Below are 22,535 nucleotides of genomic sequence, written 5' to 3'. Positions count from 1 at the left end.
ACGCAGTAAAGCGCTGGTAAAGAGCACCAGAGAACTTCCATATATAGCCCATAAATATTATAATAATTAACTAATCCATTTTGTTGGTTCTCTGATTCTATCATCTTTTCTTTTTTGTTTTTTGGAATCTTGATTGGAACTTATTATTTTGATTTTAATACCTCTTAAAATCTAATCAAATTAACAATCTAATAGACCTCGAACTTTTCCAACAATAAACAATATATGAACAAAATCATCATTCAATTTGATGGTTAGTATTGATTATTGATGAAACACACTAGACTTTTGTTGATGTTGGGCCCCGTGTGGCTTGATTACCAAGCCCAATTCGTTCTTATAAACCAAATACAAGCAGTAATAATAAACCTCACTAGCTGACTTTGATATATCAAAATATATATATTGTATTAAGGGCAGCCGTGTGAGTAGAGAGAATTAGAGAATTCCTAAAAACCTAGCAGTAGCCGCATAAGAAGAAGAATAGTGCTTTCTTGTCTTGTGAGTGAGAGAGAGTTAGGGTATATTGGGATTTGGGTTTCTTGAAAGTGTTCTTATGCACTATTGTATCTCTTTATTTTTATAGTGAAACTTTCCTATCGTCTCCGTGGAAGTAGGCAGTTTGCCGAACTACATAAATTCTTATGTTCTTTGTTTGTGCTTGTTATTTAATTTCTGCTTATTTACTGTTATTGATTTGAGTCCTAGAGTGCTATCTGCACAACAACTATAAAGGCAACTGGTTCTAATTTATGTTGTATGCAAACGTAGTGAGTTGGGTGAATGGCAAACATGAAGTGTCAAGAGTACTTCTATTGATTGGTCATGTCAAATTTCAAGTCAGACATCCACGAGGGCCTGCTCGAGTTTTCTTGGGCACAACCATGGGGAATTCCCCAACCTCCGTTCCTCTGCATTGCCCCGTTGTTAGCAAATGGGAGGAGCCACTTACATTCAGTCATTCAGATATCATTTTTATTTCAGTACTTAAGTTAAGGGTAGGAAGGATTTCAGCCTAGCATGTAAAAGTTTAGATAAACGTATGCTGCACTATATGCTTCTTGGACTTCAACATGTAAAATTTCCATCTTGTAGTACAGTGCCAATAGGGAATATGGTAGTCAATCAATCGCTTAGATGCCCAATTGGAGTGAATGTACCAAAAGTGTTTTGATAGTTATATGCTATTAATTATATTAGAACAATAAGAAAAAAAATAAAAAACAAATTAGCTGCCTTGTGTTAGTCATATAGAGGTATACCGTATAACATCACGTACTTAATTAAGGTTAATATTAAATTACCAATTGTCCCAAAAGTTTAAGGGCCCGTTTGGTAGAAGAGTTTGAGTAATGTTGTTTGTAATTTTTTGAAATACGTGTCGGTAAAAAAGTGTGTGGAAATGTATATAATGTTATTCAAAAACTGAAAATGAGTTGTTTAACAACTCTACCAAACGGGGCCTAAGTTATTGGAATATGATAAATTTAATCATTTAACCACATACTTCTAATACTCTCCCTTACATATAGGCCGAAACTACTTTTTAATAGGTGGAGCCCAAAACATGTGAGAATTTTAATAAAAGGCAGAATGGAAGAGACAATGATTAAACTTAAAACTTCCTACTCTAAAACCATGTTAAATTATCGATTATCCTAAAAGTTTAAACTATTGAAATATGATAAATTTAATTATTTAACCACATACTTCTAAAAGTTAATAACATAATAGCTAGAATCAGACATTTATAGAGAGAGATTCTACAACTCTAGATACAAATAGGCAATTAGACAGTATAAAGCGTTTTACCAAGAAAGGAGAGGGTAGGCTTTGAATCAGGTGCAGCATCATTATTAAAGGAGCCAGCTGATTTGAGTGTTTTAGTAGCAGTAGTAATACTAGAAGGCTATCTGAAATCAACTTCTCATTATAAATACACATTTATCTCTTACCCGCAAGGAAATGGAAGAGAGAAAAAGATCAAGAAGATAATTGGATACACAACTTGGAATGATGGAGGCTGTGAATTAGATCCTGCACTAGGTCTACATGATTATATCTATAACTGAACATGTTCAAAATCCTAAAAACTCCTACATATTTGCTCTTCTCAATCGCGTGGAATCCTCTGGGTCATTCAAACCCCACAATTTGGTCTGTTGCTGCACAACCAAAACTGAAGCTGCACCCCTAAAATCTTTGGCAGCAAGTATATCTCCTATTGCACCCAACTCACCATGCTCACTCCATTTCCCAAGGTCTGACATCAATTGTGAATCCTGATGACGTCTCCCAACCATAACAAGGTCATAAGCATTCTCTATTGACCTGAGTACAGCAAGCACACCATTTCCATCCATCACCATCTCCTCTTGGTAAGAAACTCGCTGATTACGAAAGGCATTGAGCCTAAATTGACTCAAGATTTCGGTATCAAGTATCTTGCTCCTAGCTGTACCCCCAACAATCTCAGTTGAAGAATAGAAACGTAGAAGTGTAATTAGAACATTATGATCATCATACATGCGTCCAGCATATGCTAGTACTTCTCGGTCATCTGCACCCCCGAAGAAGAGCACAGCCACCCGATACATTGAGGGTTGTCCAAGAATGGACCAAGGTTTCCTCTGATTCCCACGGTCAATGAGGACTCCAACAGAGCAGGGAGCCTTATCAAGCACATTATTGTTGAGGTGCCTAAGAGTATTAGAGGATTCTACTCTTCCCCCAATAACCCACTGCTTGTGGAAAGGGATGACTATGAAGGTTGTTCTCTTTTCAAGAGCAAGGGAGCATACATCATTGTGCATTGTAGCATAAGGGGAAATGCCTTTATAACAATGCACTATAACATGGCCAGAGTAATGTTGTTCAAATTTTCTGAATGCATTGAAAATTTGTTCTGATTGAGTTGAATATTGAGATTTATTTTCCCTTGACACACAAGCAATGAGTAGGGGGGAGGCACGGCCAACAAGCTTGATTAGGTGCAGAACAGCTAAATTGATGGGGCTCTCTTTGCTGGGGTTGGAAGCAGAAAGAAGGTTCAAAACTGCTCGGACATTATCGGTTGAATGGATGCAAGCAAGTATGCGCAGCTCTTCATCGTTCCTGTGGTGTAAAATAGTCCTCCTTTTGTAGGCAAGGAACCTCTTTGAAGGATCATATAGGGCATTGGTGAGGGGAGTGATAGCTCCAGTTACAATCAGCAAAGAGATTATCAAAATGGTGAAGCATTCTTCATTTATGACCTGCACATTATTGTAATTACCTTTATTTGTTAAGCACATCAAAGAAATAGTCTTCGAGGTTAATGTACTACTCTAGATTCTTTGTCATCAATACATCTGAGATACATCAATAGGTAGGAAAATCGATGGCTTACATTGTGTTCCTTCCAGCGAATCAATATAGCAAGTTCAGTAATGCCTTTGGAGTTCATAATAATACTAAGACAGAGGGCATCTCGGAGTCGCATCCTACACAAGATAGGAGGTAACATTGTCCCTATCATCTTCCCAAATAATGCAGCAACAACAACCAACTCAATCATTCCCACATTCTTAAAATTTTTTATGGCAAAAATGTCCACCTTTAATCCACATGAGGTGAAAAATATAGGCATGAGCAATACTGAAACAAAGCAGTCAAACCTCTCTACTAATGCAGCACCTAAAGGAGGGCCATCTGGTATGAACAAGCCCAATATGAAAGAACTGATATAAGCGTTTATGCCAATAACTTCACCCATAAATCCACAAAACAATAGTGCTATAAGGACTACAGAAATATAGATCTCTTTTACAGGTTTCCCTTCAGGGGTATGTCGAATTGCCCACAGAGCTGCTGGACGGATTCCAACCACAAAGAATATAACAAGAAGGATAGTTGAGAGAGAAGACCCAATTGATGTTCTCAATGACCTTGCAATAGTTAGTCTTGTAGCAATCCTCACTGCCACAATAAACCAGTGGCACATATCAGACACAATTGAAGAACAGGACGCCAGCCGTCCAAGCTCTGAATTGAGGAGCTTGAGTTCAGCCAGAAAGCAAACAATAACTGGGAAGGAAGTCAGAGACTGTAATACTGCCACAAGGTGAAGCACATTGGAAATATCATGATCCAATGACAGAAAATGATTGAGGACTAAGGCAACTAGTCCAGCCAGTACATAAGGAACAAAGAAGCCTAAAATTCCAATAGCCAATGGCCTCTTGCCTGATTTAAAAAAGATAGTTGGGTCTGTCTTCACCCCGAGTAGGAACACAAATAACATGAGACCAAAAACTGCCAAGGTGTCCACTAAGATTTTCCCTTTAGGTGGGAAAACTTTGACTGCAAAAGCTGCACTGCGCCCAAGAACTGAAGGACCTAAAATTACACCAGCCTAGTGAACATCAAAGATGAGATCAGTATATGCAAGTAAAATCATATAAAGTCACATACATGCAACCAATTAATAACTTCATAGTCATGGATTCCCAGCAACTGGATTTGACAACAAATTAGTGGAATGCTTAAGCAACTTGGAGTACATGATGAATGTCAAGAAGGAACTTAAGGGAGTACTGCATAATTTTTTATTGAACCATTTGTATATATTATCAGGAACAACTCCTTTAGGTTGGTTCATTCCTCTCAACAAAGAATAATATTTTTTCTGAAAAATTCCTTACCTGATTAAAAGGAAATTAAATTTCATTGCATGTAATTCTTTTTGCACTTGGAAATTTTTGTTGAAAATTCCTCTCCTTTTCCTTACGCCCATTTTTTTTTCTCTGGGGGAATTTAAAATTTCACTTATAGAACTTGTCAAGTTTAAATTGTCAACCTGTGATTTAAAAAGTTACATTTTACCTTTAAGAGATTTAACTGTATTTACTTTTTATTCATAAGATTTATGTACTAAAATTATAATGAGCTTGTTATTATGTTTTCTAAACTTACTTTTCAATTCACCTGATTTAAAAATGTGAATTTTAACAAGTTGAAGCTAAGAAAATATTAAAAGATGTAACCTCATGCCAGTAAAGTGTAACTTCTTAACCAATACACCAAAAACAATATTATCTTTTTCAAGAATAATTAAATTCAATCATGTGATTTATTAGTCCCTATCACCACAATTCAACCTAATATATAACATCTAACTAGCTGTATCTAAATTTTACCCGCGTGCAACCCGCTTATATAACATACATAAAATTTGGTATATCAACACAATAAATAATAAATGCAATAAGTCATATATTGATCTTAGCAAGAAGAGGGAGAGAAGGCTTACAACAATCTGAGAAACAATGGAGGGTTGGGCAATATTCTTGAAAAGGGCGTGAAGGGAACGAGAGAAGATGCAAATGAGGGAGAGCTGCAACAGCAAGAGAGGGAAAGAGAAGTCGAGAGGGTTATCTCCAAACCATATACCCCTTGAGTTTAAGCTGTGACCAAAAATGCTGCATGTGGAGGAGCCAACTTTCATTAATTCTTGAGTCAGCTTATTGTCTGTGCTCATTTTTATGTGACTGAACCTGCATGAGGGTAAGAGAGAAGATAGAATTTTTGTTTTTTTGTTGAGAGAGGCTTTAGGTTAGGGGTGGGGAAACAGAGAAACAAAGAGGAACATAAAGGAATAGGAGGGAAATCCATGCGGGAAGAGAGTTTAGAGATGGATGGACGGGACAGAGAGAGAGAGGGAGAGAACAGCAACAACAAACAATGTCAACAATAACAAATTAACAATAGCAAATGGGGAAAAGTGTCAATGGTTCCTCTTTGTTCGTTCAAACCTTTGACCAAAGGTTAAGGGACATTCATCTCTCCACGGTCCAAGGCTTCATGCATGCGGTGTCTACATAAGAATAAGATATAAGAGGACTGACAAAAACAAAATTATATATATAAAAGAGGACTGGATGGTCTTGATTGTGCAACATTAATTATTATAAGTCCAATTTTTTTTTATTTTTTATAATTACATGGTTACAACATTGGAGAAATATTGAATTAAACCTAAACATCTTTATTAGAAATATTAAGGTGTGTCACTTTGCAAGTCCAAATTTTATTATAAAAGGTCTCTAAACTATTGTATCAATTAACACGATTAATATCACATCAATAACAAGATAATTCTGACATCTAGTAGGTATTTTTACAATTTTCATAAGGTTTTTTTTTTTTTTTTAATGTCAAGGTTAGTATATATAGTCAAGAGAGCAATTGTTTCTTTTTCTTTACTAGTTTGGATGGAGTATGTTCCAACAGACATCAGTCATGTTGTTATTTCTGATTTTCCAACAACTTAATAATAATACTTAGTATTGGCTCTCAAAAAAAAATAAAATTAAATAAAAAGTTATTTCTTTTATGAGAAGTGCTACTTCCACAATATTTTCATAACATTTTCACAACAAATTATAGGTAGTAAGTTGTTATTCATTTTAATTTGAATTCACAACTTTAATTACTTTTTTGCTCATCCATAACAAAATGTCACTAAGATTTGTTATAAAAATTTTGTGAAAATGTTGTAAACATAACATTTCTCATTTGAAATAATGTTTTCTCAAGGTATATTTCTGCTTTTCTAAAATTTCATCAAAGAAAGCAAAATGGTTCATGTCTGCTCTAAAACAAAGCCCAATTCAAGGTGTCAGAATCAAAATACTCAGGAAGGAGTCAGTTTCAGCACAAAACTAGGCAACATGCCAGAAATTAAATTTGTTGCATCACTGGTTGGTGCCTGGAGGCTTTTTGTCAAATTCGCACACAAATAAATGAAAAGCTTCAAAGCTCAAACCAAATAATAGCTTTGAGAATGGAATTGTAAACATGTAATTGGCTAAATAGCTGCATTCATCAATTGATTTGCAGCTGTTCAAAGAAGAGAAACTGCTGGAAAGGCTGCGAGGTTTTCCAGGAAATATTTTAAGTGTCTGGAAAATACAATGATGTTGATGAGAGTTACATGTCTAATCTACCCTGTATATCCAATAAGATTATGCTATAATTTGTATACTGAAAATGCAATAGTCATCGAAATGCAAAAATTCATGAGAAGATAAAACAAGGAAAGAAATGGAAGCCAAACCCAACTACTCATTAATTCAAATCTTATCTACCTCACTTGCTGCAAGTACGATCACCTTCTTGCCTTCTTTTCCCATAGTCCCCACTTAAAGCAACCCCCTTTTATGTGTCAACTGCTTTTACAGCTTCCATCGATCTGACCCTACTTTCCTAAGTTTCATAGTATGTGGATAATGGATACTGTCATCTACCATATTAATCTCATAAAATTCATGCTTCATTAAGTAGAAATTATTATCCACCCCATCAATTTATCAAATGCTGCATCCAAATTGTCTATACATGGGGAGTGTGTGGTCAAGAAGTAGCTAATTTTCTCCAAAGTTTAAATCACAGACTGCACCTCATAATTTGATCCACCATATTTCTCTATATGCAACTACAATTCTCCATTTGCAAAAAGTCCATTCCTATTATATCTGTTAAAGCATCTTTCCTTCCTGTGATGACTGATGATTTGCCTTTAGCTTCGTGCTGCAAAATGAATCTTCAAATCCCAAATTATCAATATCTGTCAATCCAAATCAATTTCTCATGAACTAATCCCAAACTTAACCCTTAGTGTAGATGGATCCCCAACTTACTTTCTCATTATCAAGGAAAACCCATCCCAATTTTCAAAATATAATGTAGATACCAAACTCAAATTCTTCGAGCAAACAAGGCATGAATAGATTTCATTTTAATCAGCAGCCAAAACTCAAATTATCTGATCATAGTTGTGTTGCAGATGTGCTTATAGTATGATTTTTCATACCCAACTAGATGCAATTAAGTCCTGCATAGCAACAAAAAAATTTGATTGACAGATTGAACAACATCTCTAACCACCTCAAGTTTAAGCGAATCAACTAACCAAACAATAACAAGGCTTGATATACTTCTAGCATCTATCATGTTAGCACCCCACAACTACCCATCAAGCCAACATCCACCTTTTGCTTCTCAAAAATGAGCCAAATTATATAGAAGCAAGAAACCATGTATAAAACTGAAGGCAATCTAGAGGACACAAAATTAATGAAAAAAGAATTAATGAAATATTTCCATTGAATTATTCTTCTGCAGGTGTAACAACTAACAAATCAAAGAATACAGCTTTCTTCCCCGTTAAGAATAAGCAAGAATCTATCTAAAACAAAAATTCAAAAGGAAAATCAAGTCAATTTGTTACCAGTCACCACCATTGATGTACAAGAACCCCACTAAGTTGAGTAAAAAGATCCAAGCATTGAGCATAAGCCTTCTGATACTTAGCACTCCTCACACCAAGACAACACCTCTGCCATTCATTGTAATGACACTTAATAAACATCTCGTCAATCAAACAAATCGCCTCGGTCTCAATCAACTTCGAAATCAAATGAAACTCAGTCCCTTCCACATCCATCTTCATTACCACAAAATCTTTCTCTGAAACCGTCCTCTTCAACCAGCTAGCAAAATCAAACCCCTGAATCTTATCCACATCACCCATATAACTCATAGAGGTCTGCACTAGTCGAATCCTCCCCATTCCCTTACCTTTCTCCACAGTTTTCTTACTTGGATCCCTAGTGATCTCAAAGAACAATGTCTTGTTCCTCACCCACGCAGCATAAGGCAATAAATTGACCCGTTTCTTCTATCTATACTCTTCATGAAATGTCTTATCGGCCTCAATCGCGTAAATCTCAAAAGTCTTGTTCTTTTTGGGATACTTTTTCTTAAACCAACTAACTATACTAGAGCTGTAACTCCAAGCTCCAACATCAACGTAAACATTCCTATTCTTAAAGCTAATTTCTACCGAAGAAGTTTGGAATTTTATGTTGTTTATGTTTCTCTTCAATGTTAACCAAGGTTTCAATGGCTCTTCTTGAATCAACGGCTCGGCATTGCGGATTATTTCACATTTGAATCCTAGAACTGTCAAGATTGAGGCAAAGAGGCAGAGCAAGAGTACTAAGGCAGAAGGAAAACAACATCGTTTGAAGAAAGCTTAAATGAAATGAAGAATGAAACAAGGTCATTTAATTTAAAGGGTTGAATTAGTAAGTAAGTGGGACACGTGGTTTGAAGTTATTTGATGCACAAGTTTCTTGTAGTTACTATAGCTACATGTGCGTCACAAGGTCAAATTTTTCTTTTAAATTTTTTGTCTGTGATGGCACTAAGCCCCTGACTTAGTCTCAGCCAACACTCCACACACACACACTGCAACAATCACTTAGAACAAAATTATTAAGGAAATTCGCACACACAGCACACACAGTATTTACAAGGCACTAACCCCAACCTTTATTACTCAATATCAAATACAAAGGAAGCTTAGAGAATACACACAAAATTCTCTAAGCAAAATATCCACTCCCTGCTATTGACAGCCCCAATAGCCTAGGATAAATATACAAAATAAATTGTCACAGCAATTACTGCCAAGTAACTACCCCTGTCCAGGACTTGCTGCCACATGTGGTCTGACTTAGGACACCTCTGTATGATGCTGTCTTGGTTTGCTTTCCATATTTTTAGCCCCTACACAACAGGTCTGATCATCCAGAAAGCCAAGAACTACTTGATAACTGCCAACAACTGCTGCTGCACACTCTGCACATGCCAGCCCATGTATCAACACATCATCATAGGGTCTCTGCCCATGCTTCAGCAACCCAAACCAGTTGTTCCATCATGTTTTAGAAGGCTTGGCCCCCTGCCCAAGCCCTTCTCATCAGCATCACAGCCCACATCACATGTCCATATGCAGCACACCAAGTTACTGCTATCAGCCCGCTCACTCAAGTCCATGCATTCTACCAGCACCAACCAGCCCAATGCCTTGCACAGCATATCACAATCACAGCAGCCTAGCATTGCCTTGCATTCAAGCCACCAAGCCCACACACAAAGCAACCATCAACCAAGTCACTAATGCCATGCATCATCACGTAGGGTCAGCACCACCTGCTGCTGCCCAACATCAAAATCCGTCTCTGCCCACCATGGCCTTGGGCATCATATGGAGCAAAATGCCTCCACATGCTGCCCCTCATCCTGCTCTTCATTATGAATCCAGCACAAAGACTGGGCTTGTCCCCCTCAAAGGGCAGTTAGGAGCTTCACTAGATAGGCATGAGAAGCCATTGGTGTGTTGAGAAAACATTGAGCCATGTGACTGGCCTGATGTTGTCCAAGCACTCCAATTCCTCATGCCATCATTAGCAACTTGTAAAGCTCCTAACAATGTGTTAGGCTAGTGATTTTTTGATTCATCGTGTAATATAAATAGTGAACCCTATTGTATGTTTCAGTTTGACATATCATTTTTTAGTGAATGAAACTTCTTCCAAAAGGTTCTTCTTTTCTCTCTCTCAATTTGGAAAAAGCTAGATCTCTGTTTTCTTTACATGGTGTCAAAGCTTGAAGCTCCATTCATAGCTTTTGATCTCAACACTACTACTTTTCCACAAGTAGGTTCATCCTCACAAAGTGCTTTGAATTCATTGGTGGTAGATGAATCAGCCAAGAATCCATACTTTCTCCCTGTTGCTGAAAATCTAGGGATTATTCTCTCTTCACAACCTTTGATAGGTCCAGAGAATTATGCTGCTTGGACCAGATCTGTGTTCTTAGCCTTGAGTGTGAGGATCAAATTTGTGTTTGTCAATGGAGCAATTTCCAAACTAGAGGTTACTTCACCTTTGTATAATTCTTGATGTAGATGCAACACTATGGTTCTTTCATGGTTGGTGAATTCACTTAGCAAGGATATTCAAGCAAGTGTGAGGTATATCAATACTGCTTAGGAATTATGGATCGATCTACAAGATCATTTTTCTTAGGGAAGTTCACCGAAGCTTTATGAGCTGCAGAAGGAGATTTCTCATCTCACTTAGGGTCAGTTATCGATGAGTTCCTACTTCACTGAGTTCAAAACACTTTGGGACGAATATATGAATTATCAATGTTATGTGTCTTGCACTTGTGTTTGCACTTGTGGTTTTGATAAGACACAAGTTTAAGTTCAACAGAAAGAGCATGTTTTTCATTTTCTTATGGGGTTAAATGATAGTTATGATCATATTATTGGTCAAATCTTGATTGCTAGGCCTCTTCCTTCAATCAACAAAGTTTGTTCTCTGATTTTGCAGGAAGAAAAATGGAGAAACATAGGCCATGGAGTAAATATGATGGTTGAACCTACTGCTTTATATGCTACTAATGGTGGTAATCCTAGTTTTAATCCCAATTTTAGTCCTAATCAAGGTCAAGGGTTCCATGGAAGAAAAAAGGGGAATTCTAAGAAAGAAATGCCAGTTTGTATTTACTATGGCTTGACTGGTCATATAGCAGATAAATGCTATAAGCTTCATGGATATCCACCAGGCTATAAACCAAAAGGGAATGGTCCTATGGCAAATCAAGTGTTAGGTATTTTCCAACCAGGAAACTCAAATGGTTCAATTAGTCAAGGGCAAAATTTCTTCAACAATGGAGGCAATGGCTACGGGGTTTCACAATTTGGTGTTAATAATTCTGGTATGCAATCTGATGCAATGGTTTTTCAAAATTTCACTCCACAATTTCAGGCATCTTCATCTCAACCTCAATGTCCTATTTCACAATCTTAGTGTGAACAATTGTTATCTTATCTATCTGTGCTTAAGGATAATGCTGGTTCAACTTTTGGACTATCACCTGCCCAACAAGTAGCAACTGTGATGACAGCAACTGCTGAAGATCCTTCATCCAATACCTTTGTCAACAATTTCTCAGGTAATCCATTTTGGATTCCTCCTAATATGTCTCATTCTATTTTCTCTAGTCATTTAGTAGATAGAAAAGCTTACAAATCTACAGATTGGATCAAACACAGGAGCCACTGACCATATGGTTCATTTAGTGACTCACTTAACCACAATAACTTCAATTGTTCAAACCTCTGTTACTTTGCCTAATGGGGAGCAAGCCATGGTTACACATATAGGGATAGTTAGAATTTCATCCACATTAACACTCACTGATGTGCTTTGTGTGCCATCTTTCAACTATAATTTGAATTTTGTTAGCCAACTTACAAAAACATATTTCTGTTGCTTGATTTTTCTTGGCAAATGACCTAGCTCATTAGAGCATGATTGGTTTGGGTAGAGAAAGCAAAAGCCTACACTTGCTACAAAATGTCACACAACCTGCATCCTTTTCAGCATTTACTGCTTAACATTTGCCTTCCACTTCTTTAGATTTGTGGCATACTCGTTTGGGTCATCCATCTTTTTCAAAGATGTCATTGTTGAATAAATTTGTACCTTTTACTTCTGAAAATAAATCACAGTGTTGTGATATTTGTCACTTTGCTAAGTAAAAGAGTCTTTCATTTCCTATAAGTAAGTATATTTCTGCTTCACCTTTTGAACTTGTAAATTGTGACTTGTGGGGACCTTTCTTTACTGCAATTAATGAAGGTTACAGATATTTCTTGACTATTATGGATGATTTTTCTAGATGTACTTGGGTATATTTTCTTAAAAACAAATCTAAAACTGAATTCTTGATTCCTCAATTTGCTACTATGATTGAAACACAATTTGATAAGAAAATTAAGTGCATAAGGAGTGACAATGGAACTGAGTTTTACTTAAAAGGTTTCTTTAAAAGTAAAGGCATTTTGCACCAATTAACATGTGTTGATACACCACAGCAAAATGCCATTGTTGAGAGGAAACATCAACATATTCTTAATGTTGCTAGAGCTTTAAAACTTCAATCTCAGATTCCTTCGTCCTACTGGGGAGATTATATTTTGACAACAATGTACTTGATTAATAGAACCCCTTCCAAACTTCTGCATAATAAGACTCCTTATGAAATGCTTTTTAATAAACCACCTTCCTTTACTCACTTAAGATGTTTTGGTTGTCTTTGTTTCAATTCCACTTTGCACCCAAAAAAAAAAAAACACAAATTTGCATCTAGAGCTAGAAGGAGTGTTCTCTTAGGCAATTCCCATGGCATCAAAGGTTACAAGGTTTTGGACCTAGATTCTAATTCTATACACATTTCCAGGGATATAGTTTTCTATGAAAATGTATATCCTTTTGCGTAAACAGATTTCTCACTGTCTTCTAACCTTGAAAATTTTGATTTTTCTTATACTGGTTCTATGAGTGAGTCTTTCCATTCATCTCCATCTGCTTATGAACCCCCCTAATTTCACATCAAACATCATTCCATCAGATTCTATTCCTATTTTAGATCATTCTATTCCCACTTCATCTGATGTTGTTTCTCCTATTTCTAATTCTCATTGTTCCATTGATCCATTTTCACATCCTTTTTCCACTAACATCATTTCCTATTTCCCCTTAAATTGTTCCTACTTCTACTACATCAACTCCTATTGTTCCTAGGAGATCAACTAGACCTCACAATGCACCTGCATATCTCACAGATTATTCGTGTAAGGCAATGGTTTTCGAACCTTGTCCAGGATCACCTTATGACATTTCAGACTATCTCAGCTATAAGAAACTTGGTAGCTCTTTTTACTCTTTTATCATGTCTATTACTACTACACCTGCAAGGCCTGCTTATTTTCATCAAGCAGTGAAATCTGCAAAGTGGAGAGCAGCAATGGACAAAGAGACTGCAACTCTAGAAAAGAACAATACATGGACACTCACTCGATTACCTTTTAGGAAAATTCCAATTGGATGTAAATAGGTATACGTAATCAAGTATAACCGTGATGGCATAATTGAGAGGTACAAAGCAAGACTCGTTGCAAAGGGGTACACACAAAAGAATGGACTCGATTACTCTGAAACGTTCTCTCCTATGGCCAAATTGTTTCGATTCAAATGGTTTTGGCCGTGGCTACTATGAAAGGGTGGTTTTTACATCAAATGGATGTAAACAATGCCTTTTTACATGAAGAATTGATTGAGGAAGTCTACATGTCTTTGCCACTTGTCTTTCACAGCAAGGGGGAGAATTTGGTGTGTAAATTGAACAAAAGTTTGTATATTTTGAAGCAAGCTTCTAGGAAGTGGTTTAAGAAGCTTTCCACAACCATTTTGGGCATGCGTTTTGTGCAATCAAAGGCTGATTATTCCCTTTTTACACATTCACAAGATTCTTCTTTTACTATCTTGTTAGTGTATGTGGATGATATTTTGCTGATAGCAAATAATCCAAATTGTGTTAAGCAACTGAAACAGGTACTTGACAGAAAGCTGGGTATTAAGGACCTTGGATCATTGAGATATTTCCTTAGTCTTGAAATTGCTAGAATTGATAAAGGGATTAGCCTAAATTAGAGGAAATATGCAGTTGAGATACTCAAAGATTCAGGTTATTTAGGCTGCAAACCTAGCAAATTACCTATGGAGTAGAATTTAAGGTTTTCTAAGTATGAAGGTGTACCTTTAGCAAACCCAGGTCAGTATAAGATGCTCATAGGAAGGTTGTTATACCTGACACTAACTAGACCCGACATCACCTATGCAGTGCACAAGTTGAGCTAATTTCTTACTCAACCTAGAGAACTTCACATGTTGGCAATGAACAAGGTGCTTCAGTACATCAAAGTTTCACCTACGAAAGGATTATTCTTCTCTAGCACTTCAGATTTGCAAATAAAATCCTATTGTGATGCTGACTGGGCTGGCTATACTGACACTATAAGATCCTTGACAAGTTACAGTGTGTTCCTGGGTGATTCTTTAGTTTCATGGAGGTCAAAGAAACAAGGTGTAGTCTCTAGATCATCAGCCGAGGCTGAGTACAAAGCTATGGCAACAATAGCTTGTGAAATAACTTAGGCTCTGTAATTGTTTAAGGATTTGAGAGTTCATCATTCAAGACTAGCAATGGTATTCTGTGATAATTAGGCTACATTACACATTGCTACTAACCTTGTGTTCTACGAGAGAACAAAGCATATTGAAGTCAATTGTCACATTGCTACAAGATCAAAACTTTTCATGTTGCTAGCAACTCATAGGTTGCTGACATATTCACCAAAGCATTGGGAATATCAGCTTTTACTAGGCTGACAAGTAGACTTGGTCTTATAGACATATTTGTTCCCAAATCCATCAAGCCTCATTCACAAGTTCAAGTCACTGAACAATCAGCAGTTCAAGACTTGAGGGGGAGTGTCAAGATTGAGGCAAAGAGGCAAAGCAGGAGTACCAAGGTAGAAGGAAAGTGACATCATTTGAAGAAAGCTTAAATGAAATGAAGAATGAAACGAGGTCGTTTAATTTAAAAGGTTGAATTAGTTAGTAAGTGGGACACGTGGCTTGAAGTTATTTGATGCACAAGTTTCTTGTAATTAATATAGCTACATTTTTGTTAGTGTAGTTAGTTTTCAACATGTTTAGGCTAGTGGTTTTTTTATTCATCGTGTAATATAAATAGTGAATCCTATTGTATGTTTCAGTTTGACATATCATTTTTTAGTGAATGAAACTTCTTCCAAAAGGTTCTTCTTTTCTCTCTCTCAATTTGCAGAAAACTAGATCTCTATTTTCTTTACAAGAGCCGAGCATTTATCACTGGTGGAATTCGAATTCCTCTCGTTGTGGAAAATATTTTCGATTTCTTTCTACATCACAATCTGGCGAATCTCTGAAGAATCTACGCTATCAATTTCGCAGGAACTGATCAATCTAAAAGAGGAATTGAACAATTTGAGGAAAGAGTATAAGTTGTACAAATCTTTGGTATTGGCGAGGACGAAGAGGAAGCCTCCCGGTTTAAAAGTCTAGGTGATCTCCAAAGCAAAACTGACCAGCCAGTTCGAGCGGTCTTGGCAGTCGATACCAGAGAACTCGAAATCAAAGACGTTATCGTCGAATGGTTGGCGGTGTGCCTTGCCAAAGATGATCATCACAAAGACAATCTCTTGGAGATTCCAAAGGAGTCGATTACGCTGATCTCTCTCAACACAAGTACATCCTCGTCAACTAGGGTTTCAAGACAAAGAGCCTTGAAATTGGGAGAGAGAAAGGCTTTAGAGAAAAAATCTTTGAAGATGGAAGAGTAAAAGTCAACAGATTTGCACAAATTCTTGGTGGACCAGGAGTCCTATATAGACACGGGGACACGAGCGTTGAGTCTTAAGGATCTAAGGAAGAGTCGCAAGATCCACCTTGGACTGTGACGATGTAAGTGAATTGGACAGCTAGGATTGGAACTCCCAAGGAGAAGATTCAGACATAAACGTTCTACGGACTGGGCCTTATTCTTGGTGGGTTCATGAATCGTTCACTAAGTTTGGTGCCAAGTATTGAGTCTCAAAGAGAGTGAAGGTGGGGAAGGAGGGTAGGATTTGTTAATAAATGGGAGTTTTAAGGGTAAATTGGGGAATTGGAATTTATTTTAACGGTCTAGGAAGGAAAGATATGGTGGGGTCCAAAATACGGTTACCTGGTTTATGCTAGATTTAGGAAATAAAGAGCTGGAAAGTGGTCAACCGCCATTGAGAGGATTGCCTTTATGGAGATTTTCCTTTCAAGTGGGAGCCCTAGTGGAACATGAATTACTTTTCTTTTCATTTTTAATCCTAATTACAAATTTCACCCCATAAACTAGGTTATTTTTCAATGTTTTCATTTTCAACTTCATAATTTTAATTTTGTTTCCTAATTCAATATGATCCTTCTATCTACTTTCAAGTTTTATCAACGTCAAAATTCCAAATATGATTAGATATAAGGGTCATTTTAGACTCTTTGTGCCTGTTGGGAACACTTATTTAACTTTTTGTTGAGAAAGTTTTGCTTTCAAGATACTAGTACTTTGAAAAAATAAGAAAAAGTGAAGTTATAAAAAACTGTATATAAAAGCTAGCTTATAAGCTCTAGCCAAATAGGCACTTTGTGCAAATATGGCCCAAGACTAACCCCATTTTCTTTTTGTAGACAATAATCTTCTTATTTGCAAATCATCCCTAGGTGAATGTCAAAAAGTCTTGGAGATCCTGGAAACTTATGAAAATGCTTTAGCCTATAGATCAATAAATCCATGACAACTACTTTCTTAGAAAGTCTACTTTTGAAGGGAAAAAAAAACAATCAATAAAAGAAGCTTTGGGTGTCACTGAACTTAGAAAAATGAGAGGTATTTGGGTTTGCCCTATTGATGGGTAAAAAGAAAAAGGTTAGTTTTTATTATATCAGAGAGAGGTATGGAAGAAATTACAAATTGGAAAGAAAAGCTATTGTCTTAGGCTTACAGAGACAATTTGATCAAGACTATGGTTCAAGCTATCCCAACTTTTACAATGAGTTGTTTTAAATTACATGTGGGTCTATGTCATGAGATCAAAAGCTTTATCATAAAGTTTTGTTGTGTTGTGTGGATACTCTTTGTGTAAATATGAAATCAAAAGCCTTTTCATTTTAGACCTCTCAAGTATCGCTTTCAAAACACAACAATATCACAATTATGTTTTCTCAAATCCAAAAAATAAAATTAATAAATTGAATGACCAAAAACACTCAGCACACTAGATTTTGTTAACCAATAATTTTCTGATTACCCCTATCATTATTCTTCACCACTAATGTAACAATTTCTTACTCAAATTAATCCACAAATTCTTGATATATAAAGAATGAGAGTGAAAGGGAGCCCTATGAAATAATAATATAATAGTAATAATAATAATAAAGAATTTTTTTCTAAAAAATTTCTTATTTGTCGATATTAGTTGAAAATATTTCTTTTTATATTTAGAAATGAAAAATAAAATACAAAACTAAGTTGTTTTAGGTGACTTAACAACAACTAAGGTTCAAGTGAACCAAACTTGAAGTGTTAATGAACAACTTAGGCTTGGCTCCAGAAATACTTATTTATTTAACAAATGATCTAAACACAAAACTAAGATTAGACTTGAATATTAAACAAGCAAAGCTTAAACATAATAATGGCTTGTAAATAAGCTAATGAGTATAATGCTAAATTAATGTAATATAATATTATATGTTTATATTTATAAAGTTCAAAATATGCTTTTATAGACTTGAACTTGGATTATGTAAGTTTGAAGTTCATAAGATATCAAATTGTACTTTGTAATTTATTATAGATAAATATACAAGTTCACAAATTTTCCAAATTAAACTATCACCTCACACATGGACCATTAAAAAATTAAATTAAAAATTATGATCAACCCATATGTGAGGCGGTAGGATTATTTAGAAATGTTGTAAAATTGTTATGAACTTTTATGTGTCCCTAGCTTTATTGAATAAGTTAATCCAATAGTGCATAAACAAACTCAACTTTTTAATAAGAAAATAAACTAAGCTTAAACTTATAATCTGATTTGGTAATGAACTCAAACTCAACTTGTGGGGAGGTAAAAGCCCAGACGTACCTATTAGGCGGGGGCCCTGTTTTGAGGATTATTGTGCATTCGAAAAGGAATAATGGGTCGGGTAGAGTTCATCTGAACATAACCAGCCCAGGAATTGAGGAAGAGTATCATCCGAAGAGGTCACCTTTCTTCCGAAAAGGTTTTACTCCTCAGATACGAATAGTCTTGATCAAACAAACAAATGGAAGGTCCGAATAACCTTCTTGGCAATCCCAACAACAAAGATGAGCTCTGGGCATACCTGGGGATGATAAAGACGAGGAAATATCTCAAGGAAAAGCTGCTACCACCACATTAAATGCAATGCACTCTTTTCTGGCCGCATTAATTGGAGAAGACCCCTGAACAGTGTAATCTCAGCTACCACCACTCACAGAGAGTTAAAAAGGATACCTGATGGGACATGCACTCAAGTGGATGCCTAGATGAAGAACAAGTGGACGATGAAGATGAGGGGAAGAGCGCTATATAAGGAGAAGAGGTCTCTGATAAAAGAGGGGAAGAGAAAAAAAGGAAGAGAAGTAGGAACTAATTTTACTATAGCTCCAAGAGTTGTAATCATCTTTCATTCAGTAATGCACCTCTTCGACATACACTCTCAGTTAGTCAAGCATGATTTTGTGCCAATGCATCCTTAAATACCATAATTAATCACTGTTTAATTTGCCACCAGCCCAACTCTTTCGCCCACTCTCTACAAATTCATTGTCTTGGGTTCATTAGGCTCATAATCCATCTCTCTTAGGCTTGGGCTACAAAAACTGACCCTACACAACTCATGTTCAAAAACAATTTAAATGAACAAAATTAAACTTTTAATACTCAATTAAGTTATTGTGAAGAATCACATATAATACAATATGATATAAAAGAAAATTGGGATAAATTTTGAAATAATTGATACGATAAAGACAAAATGAAAACACATAAACTTAGGTGTTGTAATTTGCAATTTCACTTCTTCTTTTCCCCCACCCCACCTTTATTCAAGCTTGGCGACAAACTAACAATTGCATAGATTGGGCCACACCAAATATAACTGTACTTGGCAGGCGCATAGACATTGGAGTAACAAATGTGGAAGTACTGCCCCATGGGAACATAGCCCTTGGGCCCGATATATGGGCTACGTGTATAAGTAGACTAGGCTAGCCCAACCATTGATTCCCAAATTTGCATACTCTCTCTCTCTCTCTCTTGAAACTTCTCTCTCTCTTAATAAGACTACCAGGTTAGAGCATTCGCAACAGTGGTGCTATATAAGTATAATGGTATTTTTTTAGCTAAAATCACAAAAAAACCACACAGCAGTGGAGCTAAATCTAAAAGATTTAGCTCCAAAGCTACAGTGCACATCTATCTTTAGATGTGCATTGTAGCTCACAGGTAAAAAAGAAAATTATTTTTTTATTACATTTCTCTCTCTTCTCTCATTAAAAAATCTTTTCCTATTCTCTCTCTCTCTCTCTCTCTCCGGCTTCTCTCTTTCTTCTTTCTTCCTCAATTTTTTTCTCTCTAGCTCGCCGGGCACTCCCTCATCTCCTCACCCTCAACTCACCGGCCACTCCCTCAGCTTGTCGCCACTCTCTCTTCTCCCCCCTCAGCCAGCCACTCCCTCATCTCCCTTATCCCTCAGCTCACCGCCACTCCCTCACTTGCCGGCCACTCCCTCATCTCCTTCATCCCTTAGCTCGCCGGCCACTCCTTCATCGCCGATCTGTTCCGCCGACAAAGCTCCCGACCCACCCCAAGCCCCATGCCCAATCCGTGCCTCTCTCACCTCTCTCAGTCACTCTCACCTCTCTCGACAAACCAGCTAGCCAACCCAAGCCTCGCCTTAGCCGCAAGCCACCGCTGATTGAGATTTTTTTTTTTTATGTATTTTATATAGGGTTTGGTGGTGTGGTGGTGGCGGTTGATTTTGGCTATGGTAGTGGTGGTGATGATTTTGACAGTGGGATTGTAGGTTTTGGTTGTGGTGGTGGTGGATGATTTTGGCTTTGACAGTGGGTTTTGTGTATTTTGGCTTTGGCAGTAGCTTGTTCCTTGGTTTTGGGTTTTTTTTTTTTTTTTTTTTTTTTAATGTTGTGTTGTGGTGGTTGTGGCCGGTGATGGTGGTGTGGGGTGTGGCTTTGGCTGTGGCTGATGGTAGTTCGGTTGTTTTTTTTGGTAGTAAGATATATATATTATTTTATTGTAGTGATTATATTATTTTATTGTGATGTATATGTTATTTTATTTGTTGAAAGCTAAAATAGATTCACTGTGTAGTATGTGTGTAGGTAAAATAGATAAAATGACTTTTTTGTGTCGTTAAATAGCTAAATATTGCCTTCACTGCTGCGAATGCTCTTACAACTAATAAATAGCGAAGTAAATAATGGGCCAGTCCTTTTCTGGTTTGAATTCAGAGACAGGGTGAACTTTTCTTTTGTTTTTAGGGGCATTATAAATGAGAAGGAAAAATAATCCCAGCTTAGGTTGATTTGGAAGGTTGACTGGTCATTATGCAAAATATCATTAGGTTTTTTATTGTGGTTTGGGCGTTGGAGCTTCTATACTAACTTTTTTTTTAATGTAATTATCGAAATACCTACCATAGCACATATATTCTTTGGAATTGGGCCTACTTATTAAATTATCCAACTATCAACCATAATAGCATTAATCTTCTTTGGACCTACTTAATCAAGTGGGTTTAAACAAACAATTCAAATTAATACACATTTATTTCTCAAAAATAAAAAATGAATACGACTATTTTTTGAGCATTTTAAAATTTAAAATAGAGTAATGATTGAGTTCAGTATTCTTGTGTACTGGAATTATAACAAGTGTTAGCATCTTAACAAGTCTACTTCTCTTAAAATACATTGTTTGTTGAATAAAGTTTGTGAATGATTAGTGTCATTGTGCATGAGAACTGCCGACCTTGACTTAAAATGTTTTGATGTTAATAGGCTATAGCCAACTTAATACAGCTTTCATAATTTTTTTTTTTTTTTAAAAAAAAACTCCAATACAGCTTTGGTTTAGCTGAACTTCTACAAATTAATTAAAGTCTAGGACAATCTAGATAGAAATTTGAGCTAAATTTGTCTTACCCTAAAAGGGAGTAAAAAGGTCCAATGGGAGTCAATAACCAGAAAAAAAAAAAAAAAAAAGGGTTGGCAACCCTTCCACAATAACCAAAAAAATAGGTAACATTTACACAAACAGACAAAATGGGGGCTAAGGTACAGAACAAAAACAAGCATTAAAACATAAATAACAAAGCATAGAGTAATCAGATCTATAGGAAGAAGAAGAAGACACATAAAACAGTTTAAGCTATTAGGTCGGTCGGTAGGCAGGCCGTGTGGGACCATTGGAGTCCAGTTTTGTTTTTAAATGCACCGTGTTGCACACGTAACTGTCTCATTCTTATCATCATCGTAATAGCTATAGTACTATTGAAACATAAATAAATAAATAAAAGTCTTCAAATGTACAAAATATAAAACCGTGGTCTAAGGGCTCTCCGTGCAATGAACATGGACAATGGGTTATGCGTAATTTTAAGTAATTGTACTAGAAGATTAGATGAACCAGCACCAAGGGAGCAACCTGGAAGGTCCATCTGTTGCTATTTATGTTGACCTTGACCAACTTGTGCACCAAGTCACCAAAATAATCCCCAGCTGGGCCAGCTTGACATTTTTGACTCATTCAAATCAAACCCTCCCTCCATTAGGATTTAAGCAAATTATCGATGCAAACTCTCTAATCAGCAACTATGGTCTGCGATTCAAGTTGGCCCTACTAGTTTGATGGACCCCACTCTGGTTGATAGGAGTGTTCTAAATAAAAATTCAACCAATCTTTTTCCCTTCACTGCTCAAAACAACAACTACATGCTTTTGATTAAATTCCCAACTTTTCTTGGTTTTACAACCAGGCACAAAAAAAAAAAAAAATCACTACCATGTGTGATACAAAAAAGTGATTTGAGGCCCTTCAATTGTAGGGTAGGGTGGCCTCAAAATAACAAAAAGTTGAAAGCTTATCTAAGGATACAAATAACAAA

At 36.4% G+C, this 22,535-nt stretch overlaps 1 protein-coding gene and 1 pseudogene across 1 annotated transcript; both read right to left on the bottom strand.

The window, feature by feature from the left end:
• Positions 1–1,853: 1,853 nt before the first annotated feature.
• Positions 1,854–9,066, bottom strand: LOC112000471 (cation/H(+) antiporter 15). Its single transcript, XM_024032612.2, has 4 exons — positions 7,128–9,066; positions 5,291–5,854; positions 3,389–4,393; positions 1,854–3,254 (listed from the first exon to the last, which is right to left on the bottom strand). Exons 2-4 carry the CDS (start codon positions 5,516–5,518, stop codon positions 2,097–2,099), a joined length of 2,391 nt encoding a protein of 796 aa, XP_023888380.2. The 5' UTR covers positions 5,519–5,854; positions 7,128–9,066; the 3' UTR covers positions 1,854–2,096.
• Positions 8,128–19,564, bottom strand: LOC112000458 (uncharacterized; annotated as a pseudogene).
• Between the last annotated feature and the right edge of the window lie 2,971 nt (positions 19,565–22,535).

This window comes from Quercus suber, unplaced genomic scaffold (assembly GCF_002906115.3).
Source record: "Quercus suber isolate HL8 unplaced genomic scaffold, Cork oak 2.0 scaffold_1030, whole genome shotgun sequence".
In the NCBI taxonomy this organism is placed as follows: Eukaryota; Viridiplantae; Streptophyta; class Magnoliopsida; order Fagales; family Fagaceae; genus Quercus; species Quercus suber.
Note: the sequence above shows the minus strand (reverse complement) of the source record. Positions and strands in the feature narration are given on the sequence as shown.

What these genes read in the sequence shown, in the direction of transcription:
- LOC112000471 (XM_024032612.2), bottom strand. Translation starts at nt 5,518, where the DNA reads ATGAGCACAGACAATAAGCTGACTCAAGAATTAATGAAAGTTGGCTCC. An exon ending in CCATTGTTTCTCAGATTGTT is followed by an intron (nt 4,394 to 5,290) that starts GTAAGCCTTCTC and finishes GATGTTCACTAG; the next exon opens with GCTGGTGTAATTTTAGGTCC. An exon ending in TTCGCTGGAAGGAACACAAT is followed by an intron (nt 3,255 to 3,388) that starts GTAAGCCATCGA and finishes AATAATGTGCAG; the next exon opens with GTCATAAATGAAGAATGCTT.